The sequence below is a fragment of the Cyprinus carpio genome, chromosome A18 (assembly GCF_018340385.1).
Source record: "Cyprinus carpio isolate SPL01 chromosome A18, ASM1834038v1, whole genome shotgun sequence".
Lineage (NCBI taxonomy): Eukaryota > Metazoa > Chordata > Actinopteri > Cypriniformes > Cyprinidae > Cyprinus > Cyprinus carpio.
The window spans coordinates 17,225,640-17,251,068 of NC_056589.1; the positions used below are offsets into that span (position 1 = coordinate 17,225,640).

The 25,429-nt window shown below is 34.1% G+C and overlaps 1 protein-coding gene across 1 annotated transcript in view; it reads left to right on the forward strand.

Annotated features, from left to right (window-relative positions):
- LOC109110516 (solute carrier organic anion transporter family member 3A1-like) overlaps positions 1 to 25,429 on the forward strand; it is a 47,511-nt gene that overhangs the window by 16,110 nt on the left and 5,972 nt on the right. The window contains exons 3-5 of the mRNA XM_042775183.1: positions 22,252 to 22,350; positions 22,903 to 23,178; positions 24,175 to 24,339. Coding sequence (XP_042631117.1) covers positions 22,252 to 22,350; positions 22,903 to 23,178; positions 24,175 to 24,339 — 540 coding nt within the window. The remainder of the gene's footprint in view (positions 1 to 22,251; positions 22,351 to 22,902; positions 23,179 to 24,174; positions 24,340 to 25,429) is intronic.

Sequence of the window (25,429 nt, forward strand, 5' to 3'; positions counted from 1 at the left end):
TTGCCTCAGCTCATGTTCAAAGTTCTTTTACGTATGCAACAGCAACAAACCAGTGAGCAGTAGGAAATGGACACACACTGATTTGAGTTTGCAAGCTCAGAGGGAGATTTGGAGCTGTGTTTCTCTGATAAGTTGCACAACGGAGTTTGAAGGCAAACAAGCAGAGTTTCGTTTCGTTTGAGAACAATGTTGTATTGTAGTGAAAGCTGCACTCAGCTGATCGTCTAAATCCCCGTGCTACAGGCATGGCATGTGCTGCATGAATGGGCCAGATTGTTCAGACATCACCAAGATTGATTTTTTTTTTACGTACCGCTAATATATTCTCAATTTGCAACACAGCAACAAAGCTTGTGTAATTGTTTTTTCCTCTCATAGAAACTATTGAATGCATTTTTCAATGTACAAATGTAGGCTAAATGCTTGCTTTAAATGAGTTAAACATTATGTGTTTCATATAAATACACACTGTTAGCTGGTACAAAGAGAAAGCAAATTAAAGCAGTTTGACCTTTCATTTTGATGCTTGTGGTTTATGCCAAATGGTGGTCTACTCCCATCGTTCATACTATTGGTGAAGCTATTTTGTGTCAGCATTTAGTGTTTGGAAGAGCTCTGGACTAGACCTGTTGAATATTTGCCATATATTTGCACTGATTTGCTAGCAATATAAAACTAGTCAGCATTGTGAAAACTGAAATTGATTTTAATTCATGCTTCTGGTTAAGTTTCCAAACTTTAATTAATAGAATAGTTTCCTTGTCTATGGTTGTTTTAATAGCATATCTGATAAACTTAGGTAATAAAAATAATATCAGGTTTATACATAATTTATAAAAATAGTTTAGGATCAATAAGAATTTGATAATTTTAATATATTTTAAAACTGTTTATTTCTGTGATTGCAAAGCTGGATTTTCAGCAGAATTTTTTTTTCTTTTCTTTAAGAAACTTTCTCATTATCATCAATGTTAAATGTTAAAAGTTCATGCTGCTTAATATTTTTGTGGAAATGTTAAAAAATTATGTTAGAAATTTTGTAACATTATAAATGTCTTTATATCTACTGTAACTTTTGATCAGTTTAATGCGTCCTTGCTGAATAAAAGTAATCATTTTCTTTAAAAAAAGGTTGGTAGTTTATATAATCTAATCAAATATTATATATTTATAAAGTCAATTAGATTAAAAACATTTATATATTTTTATTATATTTATATATTGTCATATATAATATATTCATATATATATATATATATATTATATATATATATATCAGTATATAAAGATCAGTCAAAAGTATGAATATTTCTTTAGCTCTATTAACTCCATTCTGAACTGACAAGTGACTAACAGGCAAACCTTATATGGAAACCCATAGACCATATATATATTTTAATAGCCTCCTTTACCCTTTACCTTTAATAAGCTCGAACAGACCGCATCATTGTCTCTTTTGTTGGCTGTCAGCATCATTGAATGTGGCTTCCAGGTCAGCCTGAACCCACACTCTCGCTCTTATCTGCACTCCTGCGGTCTGAACATCACATTGCACTCATGTGTTTCTGTATGCCCATGCACTCTCCGCACTCATGGTGAAAAGCCTTCGTTAGTGGAGCGCACGGAGGGATCTTATTAAAAAAAACGTTCATTTAGTGCTTTAATGCAAGATGCTCTCAAAGAAAGAATCTTCATGAAAGATGTTGCACACCTTAGCTTTCAGTGTCTCTATTATTACCCATCCAGTACTTTGTTAAAATAAGTGCTGGGCTACTTTAGTTCTGCTGAAATCTGAAAAGAACACTAAATAGAGCTTTTATCCTCAGGAAAACAGTTTGAGAAATATGCTAATGTCGGAGACTATTACCGCCTGTTGGCCATAGCAACAGACGACTGACTTACTAAATAATGATGCAAATTGCTTCAATAAACAACCTATTATGAAAATGCAACAAGATGCATGCATGGCATTCAGGTTTTTTGGGGAATTGGGGCAATTTGTGTCCATAAAGTGTATATTTAAATGTAAGAAAACCTATATCGGGGTGTTTCCTCTGAAGAGGCAAAGGAGGCAAATTGGTTGAGAAAATAATTCGCTAAATAAAAATAAAACAACACAAATATTCCAAAATATGGAAAGTGTATTATTGTATTAAGTCACATGAAAGAAGGCAGTGCCTGCATTGCGCTATGATTGACATAAAACCTGCCTCTCGTTTTCATGTAGTTCCGCATTCTGCAAATCCATCTGAATTAATTAATAAAGGAATTAATAGGGGAACTAACTAAAAGTATATAACAACTCACTTAGATATCACCACTTTATATCATGTCACATTAAACTTTGAAATGACTTGAGAACATGATCTGTGAGGGTTTTTTAGTAAGCAATCAGCTTCGTGATTGCTTTGATCTGAAAATAAGTTGTCTAATAAATAGATCAGTTAACAAATAAAAGATACATTAAATATGAAATTTGTTATAGTTATATAGTTATTGTTTTGGAATAAATATAAACATTCCTAAAAAATGATACAGAATGCACAAGCAGGGTGTTTTACATGTGTGTGTTGTACAAAACAGACATGAGTGCTTTTAGAGCAGGCTTCTGGACGATCTTTGTAGGAGTGGAGACGTTATTTCAGAATGAGGCAGGAATGCCAACCAGCCGGCCGTGAGCTAGGTCTGAACTGGCCCGGCAGCACATGCAGACCGCACAGCCCTATGAAAAACAACTCCCACAGGGAGAGCTTGGCTTTTCCTGTTTCTTTACAATAAGCCTCTCACAAATCTAACTGCCATGCCAAGTGCTTTTCATCAGCAAACACACAGATTTAAGCTATTAGGTCACTGTTAGTCCCGCTTCTCATTTAAGCTGTAGAATACATGAAGAGATGACCTATATGCAGTGTGTTAGAAGCCACCTTTAGTAGAAACAAATAGGTAAGAGGTCACCTGTAACAACATTTCTGCAACACACTGACTCAACCAGACTTTTACATACGCAAATGCACTTCTTTTTTTTCCGTAATTATGACTTTATATCTCGCATTTGCAAGTTTATTTCTTGAATTTTTTAATTTAGATCTCACATTTACAATTATTTTTCATAGTTATGACTTTATATCTCACAGTGTCTATATATCTCTCAGTTGCAACTTTATTTCTCATAATAAGGACTTTATATTTATATGACTATATCTCACAATTGCAACATATCTCAAAATGTCACTTAATACTGTATCTCAATAGCAACTTTATTTCTTGTAATTGTGATTTTATATCTCACAATGCTAAATAAAACTTAATATCTGACAATTGTGACAGTTTTGTATCTCGCATTCTGACTTAATATCTTGCAATTGAAACTCTTATTTCTTACAATTTTGGCTTTATATCTCACCATTACAACTATTTTTATAGTTTTCATTTAATATCTTACAAAAAGTGACTATGTTAGTTGCAACTTTATTTCTCAAAATTGTCACTTTACATCTGATAATGTGACTTTATATTACACAATGTGACTTAACATCGGTTGTGACATAATGTGTTTGACACTTCACTCTTAAAGCAGAAGTGCAGGTGTACAGTATGATGATCTTGTTTTTAGTGCCTCAACATTTTTTGACTAAAGCAAACAAATTCAGACAGGGGTCAGGACTCAAAATGGGTGCTGTTCCCAAAGCTCTTGTAACCATTTGCAGTCCATTGCTAATTTTGGGTCTTCCCACAGGGGCTTGACTGCATGTACATGCAGGGATCAGGGTTTTGCCATGGCAGTCAGGAATGCTTGAACCCCACCGAACTGGCTCTCCATGCTTTACAAGCTTTCACAGTGTCAGTAACATGATTCCTGTATGTTGACGCAAATGATTGGATTCATGTAGCCCAAAGACAGTGAGGGGACAGCAGCTGTAGACAGAGCTTATTCAAACACATTAGCCTGCTTGTGTTTGAATATCTGGTTTCTAGTAACTGATAAAAATCAATACATACACAGAAATTTCCAGACAAATCTGCAACAAAGAACTATGGATTCTGGTGTTTGTGAACACAAAACATTTTGCAGAAAGTAAAACGTCAACAACAAAAAACTGAAACATGCAGTTTTATGCAGTCAAGTAGAGTCTGTAGCTAACACAGTGACAGATGTGAAGGCTGTTTGTTTTTGCTTCTGGTTAGGTAGTTTTAGGAAGACTTAACCCAGACCTGCTCTGCGCTTCGTCACACTATCCAGGCCATAGAAGATACAGTATGACAGATAAGTGACTGATGGAGGCAGTGGAGACAGAGTTCCCGCTTTATTCTGTTGTAGGTTTAGATATAGGGCACTGGCAAATTTCTATAATATACAAAAACACTGGCATTATATTCACAATATGAACATTTATTAGCATAATGCAATTTGTTGAGGCATTTCTAATTTATGTTAAAGTTTTGTGCCTGCTGTTAAACATTTAATGTGTGCATCATATTTAAATAGTAATCAGTAATCAGTAATTTTTCCTCATTAAAATTAGTAATTAATTAAAAATGTAATTAATAAGTGCACCTTTAATCGTAAAGGATGATTGGACTCTCATTCTGACGGCACCCATTCACTGCAGAGGATCCATTGCTGAGCAGGCAATGTAATGCTATATTTCAAATCTTCAAATCTGTTCAAATGAGCAAATAAACTCATCTAGCCTACATCTTGAATGGCCTGAGGGTTAGTATATTTTCAGTATGTTCTCATTTTTAGGTGAGCTATTCCTTTCATTTTAAATCTCTGTCATGATGATACTAATGTCCAGAGGGCTTTAAAACAGGGTTTCCGTGGGGTCTTAAAAAGTTTTAAATTTAGTTGTATCAAATTTAAGGCCTTAAACTCCTAAATTGTACAAGAAAGTCTTAATTATGATTTCAAGAGGTCTTAAATTTGGAGACTGAAAGATCAGAATTGCGGTATGGCTGAATGTGACGATTAAACTTAAAAAGGCTAATGTTATGATTTCATTGAATAAACATGAGCGCTGCACGTTCAAAGTCAGGTGCTGCGCTGCTTTGTGTTCTGCCGTTAACGGGGAAACAGTTATATTTCTACCAAACGGTCCACCTGCTGGCAGAGAATACTGCTGACAGAGAAGAACTGTTGTTTTGTTCAGAGTTCAGACCAATGCGAAAATCGATGTTTTTACCCTGCAGACACGCAGAGCTTTAAATGTTAACTGGTGGATCGATAAGAAGACAATGCATTATAAAACTCTAAACAACTCTAATTGTTGTTTAATTGATGTGCGATTAGATATTATGAGTATATCACGAAAAGCAAACACAAAACACACCTACAGAGTGCACACATACATTAGATGATGAAGTCTAGTAGGTTAGACTAGTGCGCGTGCACATTTAGAGTGCGTTCTTTCACTGCATTAATCAGTCTATTACAATGCATTTAGAATTATCACATAATTTAAGATATGGGGCAGAAAATGTATATATTTATATTTATATAGTTAATATCCCACGAAGAGTGCAATTTTTTTTTCTCCAAAACTAAGCATGATTACAAATGTGATATTGATTTTATACAACAGTTCAATAAACACATAGTTAATATTAAGAGACTTACGTTTTAGACACCATATTTCCTGTTTTTGCTCTATTTCTCCAACGATAATAATTTCAAACACAGCCACAGCGCTGTTTTGCATCACTACGGAGCCGGGGAGGTCACCTGTAGGAGAAAAAAAAACAACCCGTGGCAATGGTTTTGCAATCCATCCCCTCAGTTTATAAACCGTACTCACGATTTTTTAAACTGTTCCCTCGGTTTAACAAATCGTGCCCACGGATTAATAAATCGTACCCACGAATTTCCAATCCGTGCACTCCGATTTTGTAAACCGTACCTTTGGTTTTTGAATCCATGCCCACAAATTCATAATCCATGCGCACGCTTTCGCAATCCGTTCCTTCGGATTTGTAAACTGTACTCACGGATTCATGCAGCAAGCTCCTAGGTAGCCTGCGTGTTCACATTTAAGGTACCTTTTCATTTTTTAAATAATTTCAAACATCAGTTTTCAATGTTTGTTTTATGTTTAAAATATCAAAACATTATTTATGCATTTGTAATTGCAGGTTAAAGTATTTAATGTATCTCAGAGCTGCATTAAACAGTGTGTAAATGCATCTAAATGACCATTCTAATGCAGCTTCTGTGTTTCCTCTGCATTGCAAAGATACATTTTGTTCATACTGATTTAATTTGCTTGGTAACAACCCAAATGCAAGAATTTGACTCAAAAGATGGTGCACACTTTTAGAAAAAAAATGACTTAAAGGTATAAATGGCCATAAAACTATTGCTGTGAACTGAACACACGGAATATGAAGAATATAAAAAAAATCAGGAGTCAGCTGTCCACGGTAGTCCTTAAGATATCAGCACAATAACATACTCCGCAAAATGTTGTCTAATTATCATTATCGATAAAATCCCAGAGTATTATCGATATTGCCCATATTTATGTTATTTAATTGATATAACAATTTATTGATAATAATTGTTTAAATTAATATAATAATTAATAAATTTTCTTAACAATGGTTTAAATGCTGAAATGTAAAGTTTATCATTTTATTAAACCTTGTTTTTGTGAAAACTGGTATCCTGACTGTAAATTATGCGTTTTATGATGATAATTAACAATACTGAAAAATGCAATAAAATACAATCTTTTGAACATTGAACTTTATTCTGCTATGTTGATGTTTATATGAGTGATGATGTTTAGAGATCTCAGATACATCCTTAAGTGCCACGTCAGCATGGCTGCTGCAGTGTTTTGACTTCACCCCTGCCATCAGCCACGCATGCTCAAGCTACTGAAACGCTGTACATGTAATGTCATCTTGAAGGATTAGATTTTAAATGGGGGTTTCCATCTCACCGATAAGCGTGCCAAGACTGCGCCTTACTAACTCCTGTTTGTTTAATTTGATAGCAATGTACGTTGTTATCTCTTGCTCTGCCGGGGTGAGAGAACAGACTCCAGCAGTCCTCTCTCCAAGACAAACCTATTCTTTTCAGTCTTCTGTCAACTCCTGCATTTTGCAAAATAAATGTAGCCAACCCTCTCTTTAAGTTAGTCTCAAGTGCTTTAGCGCATACTTTTTCAGAATAATTGGCAGTAGCACATAGTCAGGGGTGTCATGCACCTATTTTTTGGAGTTAACTTAGTTAATACATTTACATTTACATTTTACAGAGAACAACAATAGTATACAAGTGCCATGACAAGTCTCATTTAGTCTAGCACAGAACCCGTAGTTATGTTTTTTTTCTCTCCCAAGAATAGGATAGACAAGAAAATGTAAGTGCTAGTATTAGTTGGTTAAGTGCTGGCGAAAAAGATGAGTCTTTAGATGTTTTTTGAAAATGAGTAAAGACTCGGCTTTACTAAAAATTGACTTTGAAAGGTCATTCCACCAGCTGGGCACAGTCCAGGAAAAGGTCCATGAGAGTGATTTTGAACTTCTTTGGGATGGCACCACAAGGCGCCGTTCATATATATATATATATATATATATATATATATATATATATATATATATATATATATCAGAAAGCAGAAAGAGACTACCAGGTAAAGAATGGATATGCTAGTAGCGCTAAAACAGCGCTAAAATGATTATGTTGAGGAAAGCATGTTTAACTTTAGTGAAGCTCGATATAAGGCACTCCCTTTGAACTTGGATGAAACTGTGATTCAGTTAAATGGAACAAAGGCAGACTTCAAGATTAGCATTAAGACTGCATTAAAATGAGGTTGAGTAACATCATTGGAGTCATCTGGTGTCACTCGCCTTATTTAATCCTATCACTGGTCAATCCTGCTCACCAATGAGACTAAACAAATCCTAGGTAATAGAAAAGAGCTACTTTCCCTTCCAAATAATCTGTGACCACAGATTGTCATTCAGCCGTGTAGGGAGGAACAGGATACAGCATTTGATTTGAAAGACCATTTTTATGTTTAGGAATTATTTTCTTGCAAGGCTTTGCACATTGATTCCTTGCTTCCATCCTACTCCACTAGCCATATGTCAAGTGTTGTTACATGCAGACACAAGCCAGAACTGTAGAATGGGTAAACTCATCTACAACTGTTGGTTGTCCTCAAGCTGCATCATCTTCCACTTATTCACCAATCCCCATGACCTTAATAACCCGTCACTGATGAAATGTGGGTCACAAGTCTCTGCTGATTACAAAGTGGATTTTTTTTTTTTTTGGTGGGTGGGGGTGGCATTATAAAATACAAAACATCAGTGGCTTGTCTGATTGTGCAGTCTGGCTTTGAAACTATCGGATTGAGATGTTAGTCCATCCTATAACGCACGACATTTCTCACTGTCTTTCACCGATCCAGGAATGTTGGCACTTCAGATGAGGGATGATTTGATTAGAATTGCCAGTTCTTACAGATTCATGCTGCCCCTGGCATTAGTGTAAATACTTGGACTCATTGATTGAGTGGTTTGTAAGTAGTAGCTCTCTAAACTCCTTCCTGCGTGTTCAGCACTTTGCATCAATGGTGATTTGAGGTGAGGGATAAGGTTGTCTAATTAAATGGTTGTGGATCAATAAGGGTTGGCTAAAATCTTTATTTTTAGTGTTCACTCGTATTATTGATTGCTAGGAAACATCCTCCATTTTTCTCTGAACATGGCTAGATGAGTAAAAAAAGAAGTATTGGTACTAAATATGTAGAATGGGATTGCACATTAAATACACCTCTGGGCTAATGCACAGCTCAGGTTTCCTCCCACAATCACTATTTATCCACAGCGTAAGTCAATAGAGAAGTATTTACAGTGATTGAATAAAATCAACATAATGTTGTGATGCCTAAATTCAGCTGTAACAAAACAACTACTTTTAGTCTTTGTAGTTTTAGTTGATTCAGACAAAATAGTATAGAATTTTAATATAGGTCATTTATTGGTTATCTGTTTAGTTCTAAAATAATTTTTGATAGTTTTCAGCATACTCTTGTAAATCAGTTGTTATCATTAAGGTATTATATTTATATATGGCCATTTTATGTGCCACGCTCATCTTTTATCTATCAGACCACATTAGTCAGGACATGGCATAATATATCTGCAATTCATCTTTAGCTCAGTTCATCACAGTCATGTTTGTTTGAAAGGTTAGTACTGAAACTTTCTACCAATACTAAAGTTCACACATAGCAGATCTGGTCTATTTACCGCTTCCCTTCTGGATGCAGTACAATTAGCGCCTAATTACGAATAGCAGGCATGCTTTGCTCTAAGGGGCTTCTTTATTCAGTGTTCTGGTTCCTTTCTGGATACAGCTTGGAAGTATCTGGAGACCTGCTGTTGGCACCGTCATACTGATAATTAGGCCAAGGCACCTGCTGAAGAAGGGTGGACCAGCTGTAGTCAATACTGCGGCCCCATCCAGCAGTGCAGCTGGAGCTCTTCACCAAAAGGACCATTGAGACTTCAGGCCTGCTGCTTCTTCAAGGCTGCTGCCTACATATCTTCTCTCAGGGCTTTTTGTGTTTCTGGCTCTTAGCCCAAGGGAAACATCTGACACAGCAGCCAAAATATGCTAGCTATGCCAGTGGCCAAGACATAGCTGTTGGCCTTCTGTCCATTCTGTATATCTTTCATTCCATCTTTTGGTCTTCATCTCACTCTTTGCCCTTGTGGTGCAATATAAACAGTCAGGAAGGTCTGTTTGCAAACATGCCAGCCCTGGTTTTATAATTTGATCATATTTTTGTTTGTGTGAGTCTGCCACAAGCTGTTATTATACAGCCAACTGCTACGAAGAAAGTGCAATGATGCAGAAGATACAGAGAAATTTGTCATCAGTTCCCATGTACTGCATTTAGACGAAAGGAAGATTTAGCACAATGTAATGCTTGACCATCATCTGATAAGACTAAAGGCCCATACACAAAGAACGTTTACTATAAAGATAACTATATTAGCGTCCTCACCAGCGGACGATATCGTCTGTTTATTCCAAGTCCATGCTCGTCTACAACTTTAAATTGTCAAGCTCGTTATGGCAGGATTGATTCTGATTGGCTGTCAATGTTTTTAGCGTTATCGGCTAGAAAAAATCATTCTGAAAGTGATTCCAACGATGTTGTTTGTCTGTGCCTTTATTGTTATTACTGTGGTGTGGACTCTGCCATTCTTTAATATTGAGAACAATTTTTAGAACTATTTCGTTATCTTTATAATTATCTTCCTTGGTGTGAACAGGCCTTAAGGCTTGACTGGTTTGCATGATTCATTTATCCCCAGCTAGCTTATTTTATTTTATTTTTCATTTTGTTTTTCTTTTATTCTTTTGTTTTTTTTTCTTTTGACTGTTGTTTTGTTTTGTTTTGTTTTGTTTTGTTTTGTTTCTTTTAATTTCATTTAGTTTCTTTCATTTCATTTTGTTTCATTTAGTTTGAGGGCTCTTAAAAGTGAGCCCTCTCCAGCTATTTTAGGCCTTACTGAATTAGACTAAATCACATTATATGGCTTGTGACCACATCATCATTGACAATTTTTGTTTCATTTATTCACACTTTAGCATTTGTTTGTGTGTGAACATATAAGCCTGTATTTTTTGTGGTTTTTGCCACCCCAGGATATTTTGGGATCCTTTGAAGTGAGTCAAAGTAAGTGCACAGGTGCAGATTTCTATCTTTCTTCAAAAGGCAGGTTGGCTTATCTTATTCCTGCGAACCCAGCTTAAGGTTAACATTGGGCTGTGATGTTGCTGGAACGCTGAATCATTTTCCAAGTATGTGTGCTAAGCTGTTTTGATGAAGACGTTGGAGATTTGGAATACTGAAAAGCCAGGATCAACACACATTTTTCTTAGATCGACTGTATAAATATAACTAATATGAGCAGTAATAGAAGGCAAATCAGTTGGAAGCAGAGTATTTGCAATTTTTTGTGTTTCTTCTTTGGACAATTTAGAAGTTTAAAGAGTAAAATCCAAAAAATAAAAAATAAATGCTACATAGTGTTTTTAATAATGTTTTCTTTTTTAAGTGATCCATCTTTACTGTATAATCACATTATATGGTAATGTGTTCAAATGTTTCCTGCTTATATTTGCACTCAAAACTCCTCCAGTGAAACAATGAGGCTGTAATTTAATAAAAGATTTTTTTGTTCATTTTAAACGTTTTCTATGGATACACAGAGCACTTGTTGTCCTAACCATATCTTCTGTCCTTGAAAGACCCCATTCCTCAAGTATAATTACTGTTACTATTATATGCTTGCCTGCGGTGATATAGACTCTGTGCTATTTGTTGCGGTTTCAGGCTGCGGTACTTAGCACTGAAGCGGCAATGCATTAAAGAGCCATCATCTTTCATACTGAAGTTTAATGTGAGGTCTAAACCTTACAAGAGGTATATACCCTACCAAAGCATTAGTCAATAAGTCTTAAACTGCATGAATATTAGATAAAGAACAGTATACCTAAGTGCATATAAGTGTTATATGTTGTAATGTAGGTTTTGCACTTGGCTTTTGAATTTCTTGGCTCCTGCTTTCACTCTCTTTGGCTTTGCCATGATGATTATTTAGGTCAGTAGGGTGGAGAACAGAAACACTATCAATTTAATGAGAAGAAGTTAATTAACACATGATCCTTGATAACCCACACAAACGTTCCAAAAAGACACTTGCTCCAAGCGTCTTATGCTTCCTCATAGCTGAGATTGGTTTTAAATCATAGTAGAATATCCCTCTGATTTTGTGTTGTTTGTTGCTAACTAATCCGGTCATGTTGCAAATAAAAACAATGCAGATCTTTATTCTGATTTAAAGACATATTTTTAAAAGAGTAATTACTTGTTTTGTGTCCTATATTTCATTATGATGCATCCATACTGTAATTAACACTAACAGCAATAATGAAAAGCAGCATAATCTATAAGCAATCACTGCCATTTTGGCTGATGGGACCCTAAATTCTGTGGCTCAGATAGATTAAAGGATTATCTGTCTTATCAAAGCATTTTTTTGTCCTCAACTCTTCATGGGTTCTATAACCATACTGTATATGGTTATATTTTGGTTTAATTTGTTCAGCTGTGTGTATATTGTGCACACACACACACACATATATATATATATATATATATATATATATATATATATATATGTATATATAGTCAATACACTACCATTCTGCCAAGATTCTTTTATGTTTTTGAACCACCAAGGCTGCATCTATTTGGCCAAATATTAAATAAAATCAGGAACACTGTGAAATATTATTAGAATTTTAAAATGTAATTTATTCCTATTATGGCACAGCTGAATTTTCAGCATCATTACTTCAGTCTTCAGTGTCAGAAATCATTCTAATATACTGATTAGCTTTTAAAAAAACTTTTGAATAATTCAAAACAATTTAGAAAGATTAAATGTTAATATAAAAATCAACCTTTTGTCATAAAAGTGCCTGAAGTTGAGGAAACACCAATCTACAACCATAAATAGTTTTCTGACACTTTTATGTCTATAAAGACACTGAAGAATTAATATCTTGTTATTCTAAGTACAGATTATATTACAATAACCTAACATTATATTGTTTGTGAGCAGTCTGTAATTATGTCATTAAAGGTAGGTGATTTCGGAAAGGCTAGCAATGGTAAGCTAGCTTTGAAAGCAAAATCACCACCCTACCTGCATATCACTCTGCAAAGCCACGCCTCCTCCTCCAGCTCTTCAGATGTTCACGTGTGTTTGCTTTTACTGCGATATGTTTGCTAGAGATGTGTATCTCTTGGAAACAAGTTAAAAGAACAAATCCATAAGAGTCCACAGATGCTGTCATAGTGACTGCTTGTTTAAATGAAATAGAAAGTGACCTAAAGGAGGACATTCAGTGACCCTTCACAAGCTCTATGATGGTCCATAAACTCCGATTCCCCTGCAGAGAATACATTTCCTTTCTAGTCTGAATGCCAACATTCATTCCTCACTGTCACTTTGATAATATGAGGTTAGACGCTCAAGCGCTGACGAGCAGTAGACAGGTTCACCTCATCTGACCTGTTGTGTTCCAGATCCAAGTTTTGAGGCAATTACCTCACGTCACAAGCTATAGTTGCATAATCATATAATCATAATCATTATTATCATCTGTGTCCATTTGCATTTTTATTTATAGGAGGCTGACTCATACATTTAAGCATCAAACGGCCTAGGTAGTCTAAAATAGAAATCCATTTTCTCATAAAACCAGAATGTGTGCGTCAAGCAGGTTGTGAATTATATAATCTGAGAGATTGCTTATGCCCTTTTTTCGCCTCATGTTCCAGATGCCAGACTGAGTAAAGTTCTTTGAGAAGATTCCTCCCATGCCCTGGGAAAACCAAACAGTCCTAAATTACTTGGACAGAAATCAAAAGCCTCCTGGCCTCTGAATGTCCCTACATCAGAAAGGATGTGTGTCTGTGTGTATTTGTGTGTGCATAATGCATCATAGGGAAAGCACATATTTGCATTGGTTTCGCCTTAAAATGATTTGTTTGCACAGGGTTGCTGGGTTGATTTTCACTATGACACAACTGTGGCTTCATTACATGAAAGATTTTATTTATTTAGGCATATAGGATTAGGTTTTTAGCATTTGAAATATTGTTTGAGATAAAGCCTACAATATTTTTTAAAAGTATGTCAGTACAATTTTTGTTTTGTCAAAAACACAGCGTCAACATCCGAGCTTTGATTCAGACTGACAGGCCTCTGGTCAGTGGCGTGTAGCATTAGTCTGTAAGTGACAGACAGTTGGATGTATTTGAACAGCAGGGGAGAAATGAAGAGAAGGGACACATATATTTATGATCAGGAATTCAAATCACGATAACATATCAAAATTGTAAAATAAAACAATAAAATTAATTGTAAACCGCATGAAGTGAATGTGAAGTTGAGTAATTTTTAAATCCATTTTCACAATCAAATATTAATAATTAAATGTGACTTATCAGACTTGACAGCTTATAATTAATGATATCAAACCTGATGTGACGTCAGCAGCATCTGTCCCCATATATGGCATTTAACAATATTTTTATGATATTTCTTATTCATTGCAGCATCCACCCCGTTCATCTTCTTTATAATGGCCATGACATTCTTCAATTTTCCACAATTATGTTCAGTAGAAGAATGTCATACAGGTTTGGAACAATAAATGTTCTAATTTTTGGGTGAACTGTTCCTTTAAGAATATAGATTTGTCTTAGACGTGGATACACTGAATTTAGATTTCTATAGATATATGATGCATGTGCCCTCGTCAGTTTTACTTAATAGTGTCTGTCTTAAAATATCTTACCAAGTTTATTGGACACACTGGCCATCTGCAGATATCCTGCTGTTTGCCTTTGAAACTGCTAGACACAATTTCTTACTGTCAGTTTTCCTCTGCTCTGCTGTTATGAGACTGACTGACTCTCCTTCAGCATTTAACACTGTCGTTTCATGAATCAAGTGCTTTAAAAGATATAATAATGGCGGTCATGTTTGATAATAATTTCATCCCTGTGTAGCATGTGTCTGGTTGAGCTGATGGTGTTACAGTTCACCCCGTGTTACAAAACTTCCCTACAGAAAATGAAAGTAATGTACATTCACATTCTGAAACAGGAATGGAGAAACAGAAAGTGAAAATTTCAGTCTGATAGCATGAATAAGTCCCTGACGGCCTGACCTAACTTTATGTTTGTATAATTCTTGCATTCTTTCACTGTGTAAATGTCTAGTGCTACCGCTTCCGTGTCACTGTGGATATTTTTCGCTGTCAGTCTGTCAGTAGGCTCTGAAGGGCTCACGTTACATACTGGAAAGATGGACAGGAAAGCACTCATTCTCTTGCTCTCATTTGCATTCTTTTCCATTTTTGACTATGTCTACAACAGCCTGGTTTATTAGGTCAGATGCTGTGACACCCGAGATTTGTGCCACACATATTGTTTAAGTCTTTGATTTATGGCGTAATCCGATGCAGGTTTATCTGTTAACTGAATGCTTTTTTAGCACTGAAGTACATTAGAAGTAACTCTACAGTACTGTATATATGTGCATGCTTACCCAAGCAAAGTGTGTGTATGTGTGTGTGTGTGTGTGTGTGTGTGTGTGTGTGTGTGTGTGTGTGTGTGTGTGTGTGTGTGTGTATGTCTTCTCATTTTTATTGAATACATATAATACACTTTCTCTCATTATTTTACCATAAGCTCCCGTGGAATTACGTACTCAGGTGGAGTTGCTTTGTAAGCTCACTCTGGATTATGATGGGTAAAATGTCTCTTGCAGCAAGTTATAATCAACACAAAGCACTTGACTGAAGCTCAATTTCTTTGTCCCTTTAAGGAAACATAATATTCATGCCTGCTTGAAAAAAAAACAGTTTTTGGTTAAATCCAAACTATAGCATATATTAATAAACAATATGTTTTTCTTAGGGTTGCAATGACATTAAAATTGTGGCCAAAATATAATTATATTATGGCCAATAACCACTAAATTTCACATATTAAATTTTTTGTTTGAATAAAAGTAAGACCTAAAATCAATCATATTGAATTTATGCATCACAGCACAATTTATTTTGACTTTTATTTTGAGATTTACTTAAGGTAGCATTTAAAAGTATTACTAAATTATTAATGTTTTTAAAGATTAACTTTAAGTGAGCATCAGATGATAGCATAGATAGGCCTAATCTAAATGTAGAAATAGAGGAAATGCTTATCCGATATATCTAATATCAACCGATACAATAAATAAAAACAATATGATATTGGCTGAAAGGTTATGGTATATACATTGTGCATTCTCAGTTGTTGTGCTGAAACCAAATCAAATATTACTTGAATTCAAAAATATACCACATGCACTACCAGTTGAGTACCAAATCAGCATATTTGAATGATTTCTTCAGCTTTTCCATTGCAGGAATAATTAACATTTAAATACTTTCAGCTAGAAAACAGTTGTTTAAGTTGTAAATTAAATATTTTACAATAATACCTCTTTTTGTCAAATAAATGCAGTCTTGGTGAGAATAAAATACTTTTTTCAAAAACATAAAAAAATTATAAGATTTGTCTTCTGGACTTATTGCAGAATTGTGATGGCAAAAGTATACATCATAAATTATTAACACAAAGTAAAGCATAAAAAGTGCAACGAGAGAATACAAATCTTGGCTTAACAATTTAACAGCTATTTCTAACAGGGTTAGTGATGTCTTCAGTGTGAGAAGCCCATTATTTCCCCACTCTTTCTGTAAGAACGGTGTTAATTCTATAGTGCTTTGTTTTCTTTGCACTACACATATTTATAATTTCTGTCTCATGCTGAAAATAAGATTGAATTGATAACTGCTTAAGACCTGCTGAGATGTGTGAGTGTGGTCTGTTGTGTGAAGTACAAAAACAGCTTGTGTTCTAATCTTTATAAAACTGAGCATTTGTTTTGGATATTGAATAAGAATATTGAATTTCATTTGTCTTATTATTTATCCTTAATGCAATCTACATACAGTATAGTAAAACTGTCTCGGATGATAATTTAACACACCATTGTGTTTCTTGTAGTCATTTTACACCTCATTAAAGTCCTCTATGACCCACCGCTATATGCTTTTAATGCATCACTGCCAAAAAAAAAAAAAAAATGCTTTTTTTAGTTTTTATACACCTGCTAAGTTGATTTTTAACAGAATCTTTATTCCAATGTAAATTAGAACACATTAAATGTGTTAAAAAGTATGGAAAGTAGACCCAGTTTGCTTAAGATTTAATGCTTTTATAAAGATCCTTTCTTGAAGGGTTGTCAGAGTTCATGATCATAGACACTTAGCTGATTCATGTGTAATTCTCAGTAAATGTCATTCTTTTCTGTCCTCTAAAAGGACATTTCAGGCAATAAAAGGCTGCAGCATTATACCATTATGTCTAGGCTGTGCTGAAAGTGGTTGTTAAAATGTGGCAGTGGAATAGGCCACACATAAATGTTTTTCCTTGGTACCCAAACAAGACTTCCTGGAAGAAAGAACAATTTCAAAGGTATTTTAGTGAATCATGGACCTTACCCAGCATGCCACTTTAATGCCTGCTCTTTGCTTTAATAATGATTTAAAGTAGTAAGGTTAAAAATGCTTACCACCGAATTTGTACTGTGCAGTAAATTGGACATAATTACCTGTACGTTGATGATTAGAGGAAAGGATGTAGGAAGTAGCCCATTCCTCCAGTGACTAAAGGCCCAGTTTTCTGTTCATGAAATTCAGGAGGTTTTTATAAATCCTATATATGTTACACGTCCCCATGAGAAATAAAAATGAAAGGACACTCAGGACAGACACAGTTTTGGAGAAGCAGCAGAAAGACAGATAGGGAAAAAAGAGTGTGAGATTCTATGTATTTCTTTGTTTTTTTTTTTGTTATTGTTTTTTTTTTTTGAATCATCAGATTATCTCCAATTAGATTATGAGCCAAAATCACTTTAGGACGTCAGTTTTGATTTTCTTATCAAAATCAGCCCACCTCATTATGGTTAAATATGACGTTTGTTTAACAAGAAGTGATGCTTATCAATTTCAAGGAACCTGTTATTTTTCTTTATATAGAAAGAAACTGCATTCTGAAGAAGCTGATGGAATTTTTTTCTGTTCTCACTGTGGCAGGGTCCTCAGCCCAAACAGCTGTCACAATACTTTAAAGGTGATTGCAAGATTTCTGCTGCCTTTTTGAGGTTTCCTGTGAGGGTTGTCAGTTCTGAAACGTTGCTACGAGCAATCAGCATACATAGATGCAAACACACACATGCAGTCTCTAAGGCAACACATAGTAAAAACACCACAGTGCCTTCCACTGGCCACCACAACAGTCGGGATGGAAACTCTGCAGCTGTTTCTTGTGAATCCAACACCATGGTTTTACTGTTTTGTTTTCTCACCCAGATCGCTGTGAAACCTGTAGACTGTGAGACTTAAATTGTATAAAATTTTAATGCAAATTTTTTTTTATACTTCTTAGTGTAGAAATGTTTTACACATTTTATTTTAAGATAGAGTATATTATTTAAAAAAAAAAATCTTTATTTACATTTCTTATTTCTATCAACATTTCTTATCAATGCTTGTAAAAAAAAAAATTGCAGAAACCTTGATAGATTTTTTTTTCCAGGACTCTTAGATGAATAGAAAGTTCAAAAGAACAACATTTATTTAAAATAGAAATCTGTAACATTTAAAATGTCTTTACTGTCACATTCATCAATTTAATGCATCCTTGCTGAATAAATGTTTTTTTACTGTCACTTTAGATCATTGTATTGTGTACAAAAAAATAAAATGAATACAAAACTCACATTCCATCAAACATTTCAACACTTATTAGAGATACTCTATGTATGTATGTGTATTTATTTATTTATTTTATTATTTTTATTTTTTTTTTTCAGTATATTTTCTCAAGGGACAATACTATAGAAATGAAACTTTTTTCATTTTAGAGTAGTCAATGTGCTGCTTGTATAGCAGTATAGATTAACTGTCCTCTGAAATGTTAAGTTAGTTTAGAGGACAGTAAATCTATACTGATATACAAGCAGCACACTGACTACTCTAAAATATATAAAAGTTTCATTTCTATAGTACTGTCCCTTGAGAAGTTACACTAAATTGGTTGCTGAAATGTGAGGGGTGTACTCACTTTTGAGAGATACTCTATGTATGTATGTGTATTTATTTATTTATTTTATTATTTTTATTTTTTTTTTTCAGTAAAAAAAAAAACAAAACATGATACATAAAATGTATTTTAACAAATAAATAACAATTTGTCCATAAATAGCTGATGCAGCCTGGTAATTTCACATTTCACAGCAACCTGTTCCTATTTGATTCATGGGAAACATGAAGGTGTTCTATAAATTGAGAGCAGACCTTGTGGTTGCGGTTTCTAACGGGACACGCGGTTAGCAGTGTGTACGTGTGCATGTGTGAGTACACTCCCTCAGATGGCCAGAAGCTCAGGAAACAGACCTCACAAACAATCATTCATACACACATTTAAACTCCCGCTTTGATCTGAGGGATTTTAATGTAGGGACTGGTGAAAGTGACTCATTTTTTCCAAACAGACTCAATAATTGGCTGCCATAGGATAGTGAGCCACATCTGTTGTGCTTCTGCCTTGTAAGTGGTTCAAGCGTCGGTCTGGCTCGGTGTAGTGTGAGGTCCCTTCCTCTAGGGTTACTGGCCTTGTGGCTTCAGCGCCATCCATCTGATGCTCAAATGGAGCGCCAGTAGTCAGATATAACGTGTCTCTGTATGTGGGTTTGATTCTGGGCCTATTAAAGGATGCATGCCCTTCTGCATTTTAATGTGTGCTCTGTGATTTTTTTTTTTTTTTTTTTTAAGTGTTGAGACTGAGAATTCAGGTATCGATATCAGGCACATTAAGCAGTACTTGTGGAATTCCAGCTAACTGATCAAAGGTTGCGGTCTAGCAGGTCACTGCAGCTTTTGTTTCAACATCGACATCAAAGTGATGTTTCTCAGAAGTTGATGAGTGTGGTTTTCAGTGGGTTGGCTTTTTAGTCCAGTGTAATATTCTTTTTGCAGTTTACATGGTTCCCAGTTGTAATGTTTATTATTGTTATGTTGTTAATAATTTATTTGAATTTTTTTAAAATAATTAATTTTAATATTTGATCTAAAAGATTGTTACATTTTTTAGGTCAAATTATTATTTAGTTTATCTTTTAATTAGGGCTGTGAATCAATAAAAATCAATCAGGGTTTTAACAATGTAAATTCATGATACAGTTTGCACAGTTCCTAGTTATAATATTTATAATTGTTATGATACCAATAATTTATTTGCATTTATTTTTTATAATCTATTTTAATATTTGATCTGAAAAATTTTAATTTTTAGCTTGAATTATTGTCTGATTTATCTTTTAATTCCGGCTATCAATATAAATTAAAGTGATGAGTTACATCTAATATTAAAATTTGTAATCAGATACATATTTTTAATCCCCAAATGAATGTAGAATAAATATAAAGGATTTTTTTATGTCATATTTTTAATGGCAAAAAAATAAACAATTCAAAACTATAATCTTTGCCACTCCTGGTGTGTACACTATTATTATTATTATTAACAACAATATGGAAATAACTATAGTAATATTAGTCTAAATTGATAATTTAGCCACTTAATAATTAACAATAATAACAAATAGAGTAGTAGCTTAAATACATTTATGAAATTGACCATGTAAACTCATTATAATATTATTTAATATTTCATGCTACAGGTAAATATTCAATGAGTTATTACAGTTTGATTGCATATTTCATATTGGTTTTCTATTATTTTGTACTGTAATTTATTGTCATTGCCTCCATGCACATGCCACTCCTGGTGTAACTATAGTAATATTAAGTTATTAAATAATATATATTTTTATATTAATATTAATATTTTTTAATTATTATTAACAACAATATGAAATAACTATAGTAATATTAAGTTATTAAATAATATATATTTTTATATTAATATTAATATTTTTTAAAACATTAATATTAATATTTATTCATAGAAAATTAATATTAATTTTTTTTAAAGAAAAATTAATATTAATATTAATTTTTTTTTTATATGCATGATTTTACTCCCAAACTCCCTGTAATATTAGGAGGTCTGTATTGAGGACATAAAAGGCTGACATTAGCAACATCAAACTCAACACCTGTCAGTAACAGACTGGCCATTTGTGCTTTCAGCCTGCTGTACCGCATCATAAATTACAACTAAATCTGAGTGTCAGACTTGTTACTGTCAAATCGCAGTTCTGCAAGACACATTTGGCACAATCACTGGAGACTTGTATCTTTTTCTTTGCTAATTAATAATCGTGGCAGGAACTTTTTCAGAAGGGAAGACGACTTTTTCTGATAGCGCAGGCACGCATTGTTTAATGAAACAATATTGTGTGTGTTTTAATAAGAGAATGACGGAGGATGAGGAAAGCTGATGAGAGTGCCTGGATAAAGGCTTCATAATCTCAGAAGCAGCATGTGACCCACAGGGCTATTGCTGGGCTGCTGTCACACTTTTTGACAGCATATTAATAGGGATTTGTGCCCCAGATGTCTGCCGCTTCTGATAGGTGCCAGCACAGCATCATCTGTTCGGAGCTCTGCCACTCCATTCCAGTCAAAAGCAAATCCCTTTTTTCTTGCTTTGTCTGCAAACCTGTCAAGAACTGGTGAATTACTCTGACTATGTGAAATTTAGTTCCTCATTCTTCACTTGGAATATGTGTTCACTTTCAGAGCTTGTGCTCATAGTTTGGGAAGGTTGTGTGTTTGAATGCTGCTCATTATACTGTATTTTTAGTATTACTATACATAGTATTCATTGCTTTGTACTATTAATCTTGGAACATGTAATGTCAAATAACAGCATATGCAGTTAATTGTTTCATAAAGCAACGGCATCAAGGAATAACAATGTTTCTGTTGACATCTGTTGCCCTTTGCTTGTTTAAATTGTTCTGTGTTATTTTGGAAAATGTGGGGAAAATATGAGAAAGGATGAAAACATAACAGTGCATACACACTGCAACGTTTCTCACAGATAAATGTTCCTGATGCATTTCTGATGGCAAATCTATCTTCTTTAGAAGAGACTTTTTCTTGGGTTGAGTGTGCCACCTTGTGGCTCGAAAAATTAAATCGTTAAATCATTAAATCATTACTGTTGTTTTATATTACAAACTTAATTAGAAAATATTTACTTTTATTTTATATATATCCTTATATATCCTAATATCCTTATATTATAAAATGTCATTTTAATAATAATACTAGACAATATTTTATTTGTGAAAATTTGATTAGCGTTGTTTTATATTATAAACTTGATTAGAAAATATTTACATTTATTTTAAATAATATTGTTATATTATAAAATGTCATTTTAATAATAATACAATACAAATACAATTGTATTTCTTTTTATTTTAGATAATATCCATTGTAAAATTACAAACAAATATAACAGCAAATGTTGGAACTTACTTTAGTTACTGTTGTGTAATAGTGTAATGAGCATATTATAATTTGAATGTATCATTTATATTATTGTATTTCAGGTATACTCTTTTCCACACTGGTGTTTGGTCCTGCTTGTGGTTTCATCCTGGGATCTGTCTGTACCAACTTTTATGTGGATGCTTTGTTCATCGACACAAGTGAGTTTCAGTTCATCCTCTGTATCTCCAAATACAACACAAACACTCTGTTTAGAACAACAGAAAACTACTGCAAGGCATTTTGTTTCCTACCAACACGGCTCTTGCATCTACTGAATAATTGAAAGCACAAGGCCTCATATTCTATCTCAGTGTCATGATCAATAATCAGCAAGAGAATCAACTAAAAAAAAGAAAAGGACAAAAACATTCACACTTAGGATGCTCATTCCTACTTGCTGATACATTATGCTGTCAAAAGTAAATGGACATCCCTTTCTATTTAAGCGTTTTGTTCATTTCAGCTACATCTATTCCAACAAACATAGCAATAAAATCTCATTAGAAAAACATTTTTAGTAGAACGAGACTTACCGTAGCTCAGTAACTACAATGACTTTGAACAGCTCAATGGTTTTGATGTCAGATCATGTCTGTGAATTGCATCATATAATTTGAAGTGGATTTTCTTAAATGTCTGCATATGTGAGAGATTTATCATTCTGCTACACATTATTTATGTATTTACCATCCTCTATTTGCTTTTCTCAGCTAAGCTGAACCTTACTCCCGATGACCCCCGCTGGATCGGTGCATGGTGGGGCGGCTTTCTCCTCTGCGGTGTCTTACTCTTCTTCTCGGCCATCTTCATGTTCGGTTTCCCCCAGTCTCTCCCTGGCAAGGAGGTGGAGGGAGGTCTCGAGAGCGAACAGGCCATGCTGCCCTCGTCTTTAGCCCAGGATCATGAGAAATCCAAGCCCAGCAATGGAGTCCTGCAGAACCACCAGCCCAATGGCAACAGCCTGTCCTGCTGCCAGCAGCTCCGAGGTCTCACTATACACAGCTACATAACCACTAAACACTTCCTTTTCATGGAATCTATGACCTCCAAATTCACAGTGTGTTGTTAAGTGTACTCGTGTTGAGATTAGTCTGCTTTAGCAGAAATGCTGAACAAAGACGATTAACGTTACGCTTGTCTTTTAAAGTAATAAAGAAGAATTATACATTTCTACAGAACAACTAAACATCCACAAAGACCTGTTGTGGGATCAGCAGATTTCTACAGAACATCTACACATCCCCATCCACTTATGTTTCAGCATAAAAAAAGACTTATAAACAAAACTTATTTTCTTTAGAGTAACATGCAAAAAAAATCATTAGTTTCCATCTGGGTCTGCTTATTAGAGTCAAGGCTTTAAATATGATTCCAGCTAGACGTGAAGCACTGTGGCTTTTTGCATGCTAACTGTCACTCCGGGTTCATACGGCCATTCTTGTTTCTCATCTGTTTGTCTGTAAATAGAGTAATTGTTATGCTGGCATTGTGCTATACTTGTAAGGCTCTCATTTTGTACAACAGCATCCATCAATCATGTAAGATCTGATTACATACTAGCTAACGTGATGCATTACTAGCAAAAGAAGCCATGGCAGTGCAAGCTAAAGGCAAACACTGCACAGCAATAATGCAGGCAACTGTTTTGTCCAACATGGTCGTTGCATTTTTCAAGGTTTTGCAATCTGGTATAAATGCAGTCTCAGTCGTGATGTTTCAGACACATCTGGCAAATGCTCCTCAGAATGTATCCGCAGCTCTGCAGCACTTTAGAAAAGAAACAGGAAATTAGGTAGTGAATAAATCATTATTCATCTGTTTCTTTATTCAAGTCTAACAAATGTCAGTCTTAACTTTTATTGAATGCTATAGACCAGACTAGTCTGTCATTACTCTGTATTTTGGGCTCACTCACTAAACCCACTCACTCTCTCTCCCACCCTCGCTGTCTCTCCACTCTGTCGCTTTCTTTTTCACTCCAGTTATTCCCAAGGTGACCAAGCACCTGCTGTCAAACCCAGTGTTCACGTGTATTGTGTTAGCTGCCTGTATGGAGATTGCTGTTGTCGCTGGGTTTGCTGCCTTCCTGGGCAAATATCTGGAGCAGCAGTTCAACCTCACCACCACCTCTGCTAACCAGCTGTTGGGTGTGTATGAAACATATACTGTAGGCATACACAAGTACACAGATACATTGAGCTTCAAAAGTCTGTCAAAAGGCATCTTTTGGTCCTGTTCTTTTTCACTGCAGATTTTTAGCAGAACAATTATTGAAAAAAATGTTTATAATGTTTATAAAATGTATAATATTAATAATTATAATAAAATTGATTGATATGATTAAAATAAATATAATTAACATTAATTTTTTTCATTTTTCTATTGTAATTTTTAATGCAATTGCAATTCATTTTTGCAATTTATTCTAATACAATTTTTATTGCAATTCATTGTCTAATAGTTTTTCATTGCAAATTATTAGCAAAAAATGTCTGTTTCCTATTTTTATTTTCAAATTTAATTTTAATTTGATTAATTTAACTATTTTTTCTCTAATACAAATTTTAATGCAAATATTTTTAGTATTATTTACTCATTTAAAAGAAGAATTCAATACCATTTTTATTTTATTATTTTCAAAAGAAAATTTTAATGCAATTAAAAAATATTTGTACTTTTTTTTTAATACCTTTTCACTTAAAAATTTTGCAGATTTCCCCCTATTTTTAGTGTTATTTAGCAATTTTTTAGTTATATTAGCAATTTGTCTATTTTTACTGTATTTTAAATATTATTATTTTTACTAATTTAATAAAAAGAAAAACATTTTTTCAAAATCATTCACAGAAAATGTGTCTAATGTGAATGTGTATATTTTGTCTGTTTATATATAAAAAAAAAAAAGAGAGAGAGAGATAAACATAGACAGAGAGAGAGAGAGAGATTTTTTCCCTTGCAAATTATGCATTTTCTGTTAAAACAATTTTTAGTTAAATAAATTTGTATTCCTAGGTTTTCTCAGACTTTTGGAACTTACTTTATCTTAACATGTTTATCTTCGACTCTTACCCAGTAAACCTGAAATTGCACACATTATAATTTATAATTATAACATTTGCATTTATTTATTTAGCAAAAGCTTTCATCCATAGCGACTTATAAATGAGGAATACAACAAAGGCAATTTATCAACATCTGAAGTGCCGCAATACAAAGAAAAATACAAAGATAAAAGGT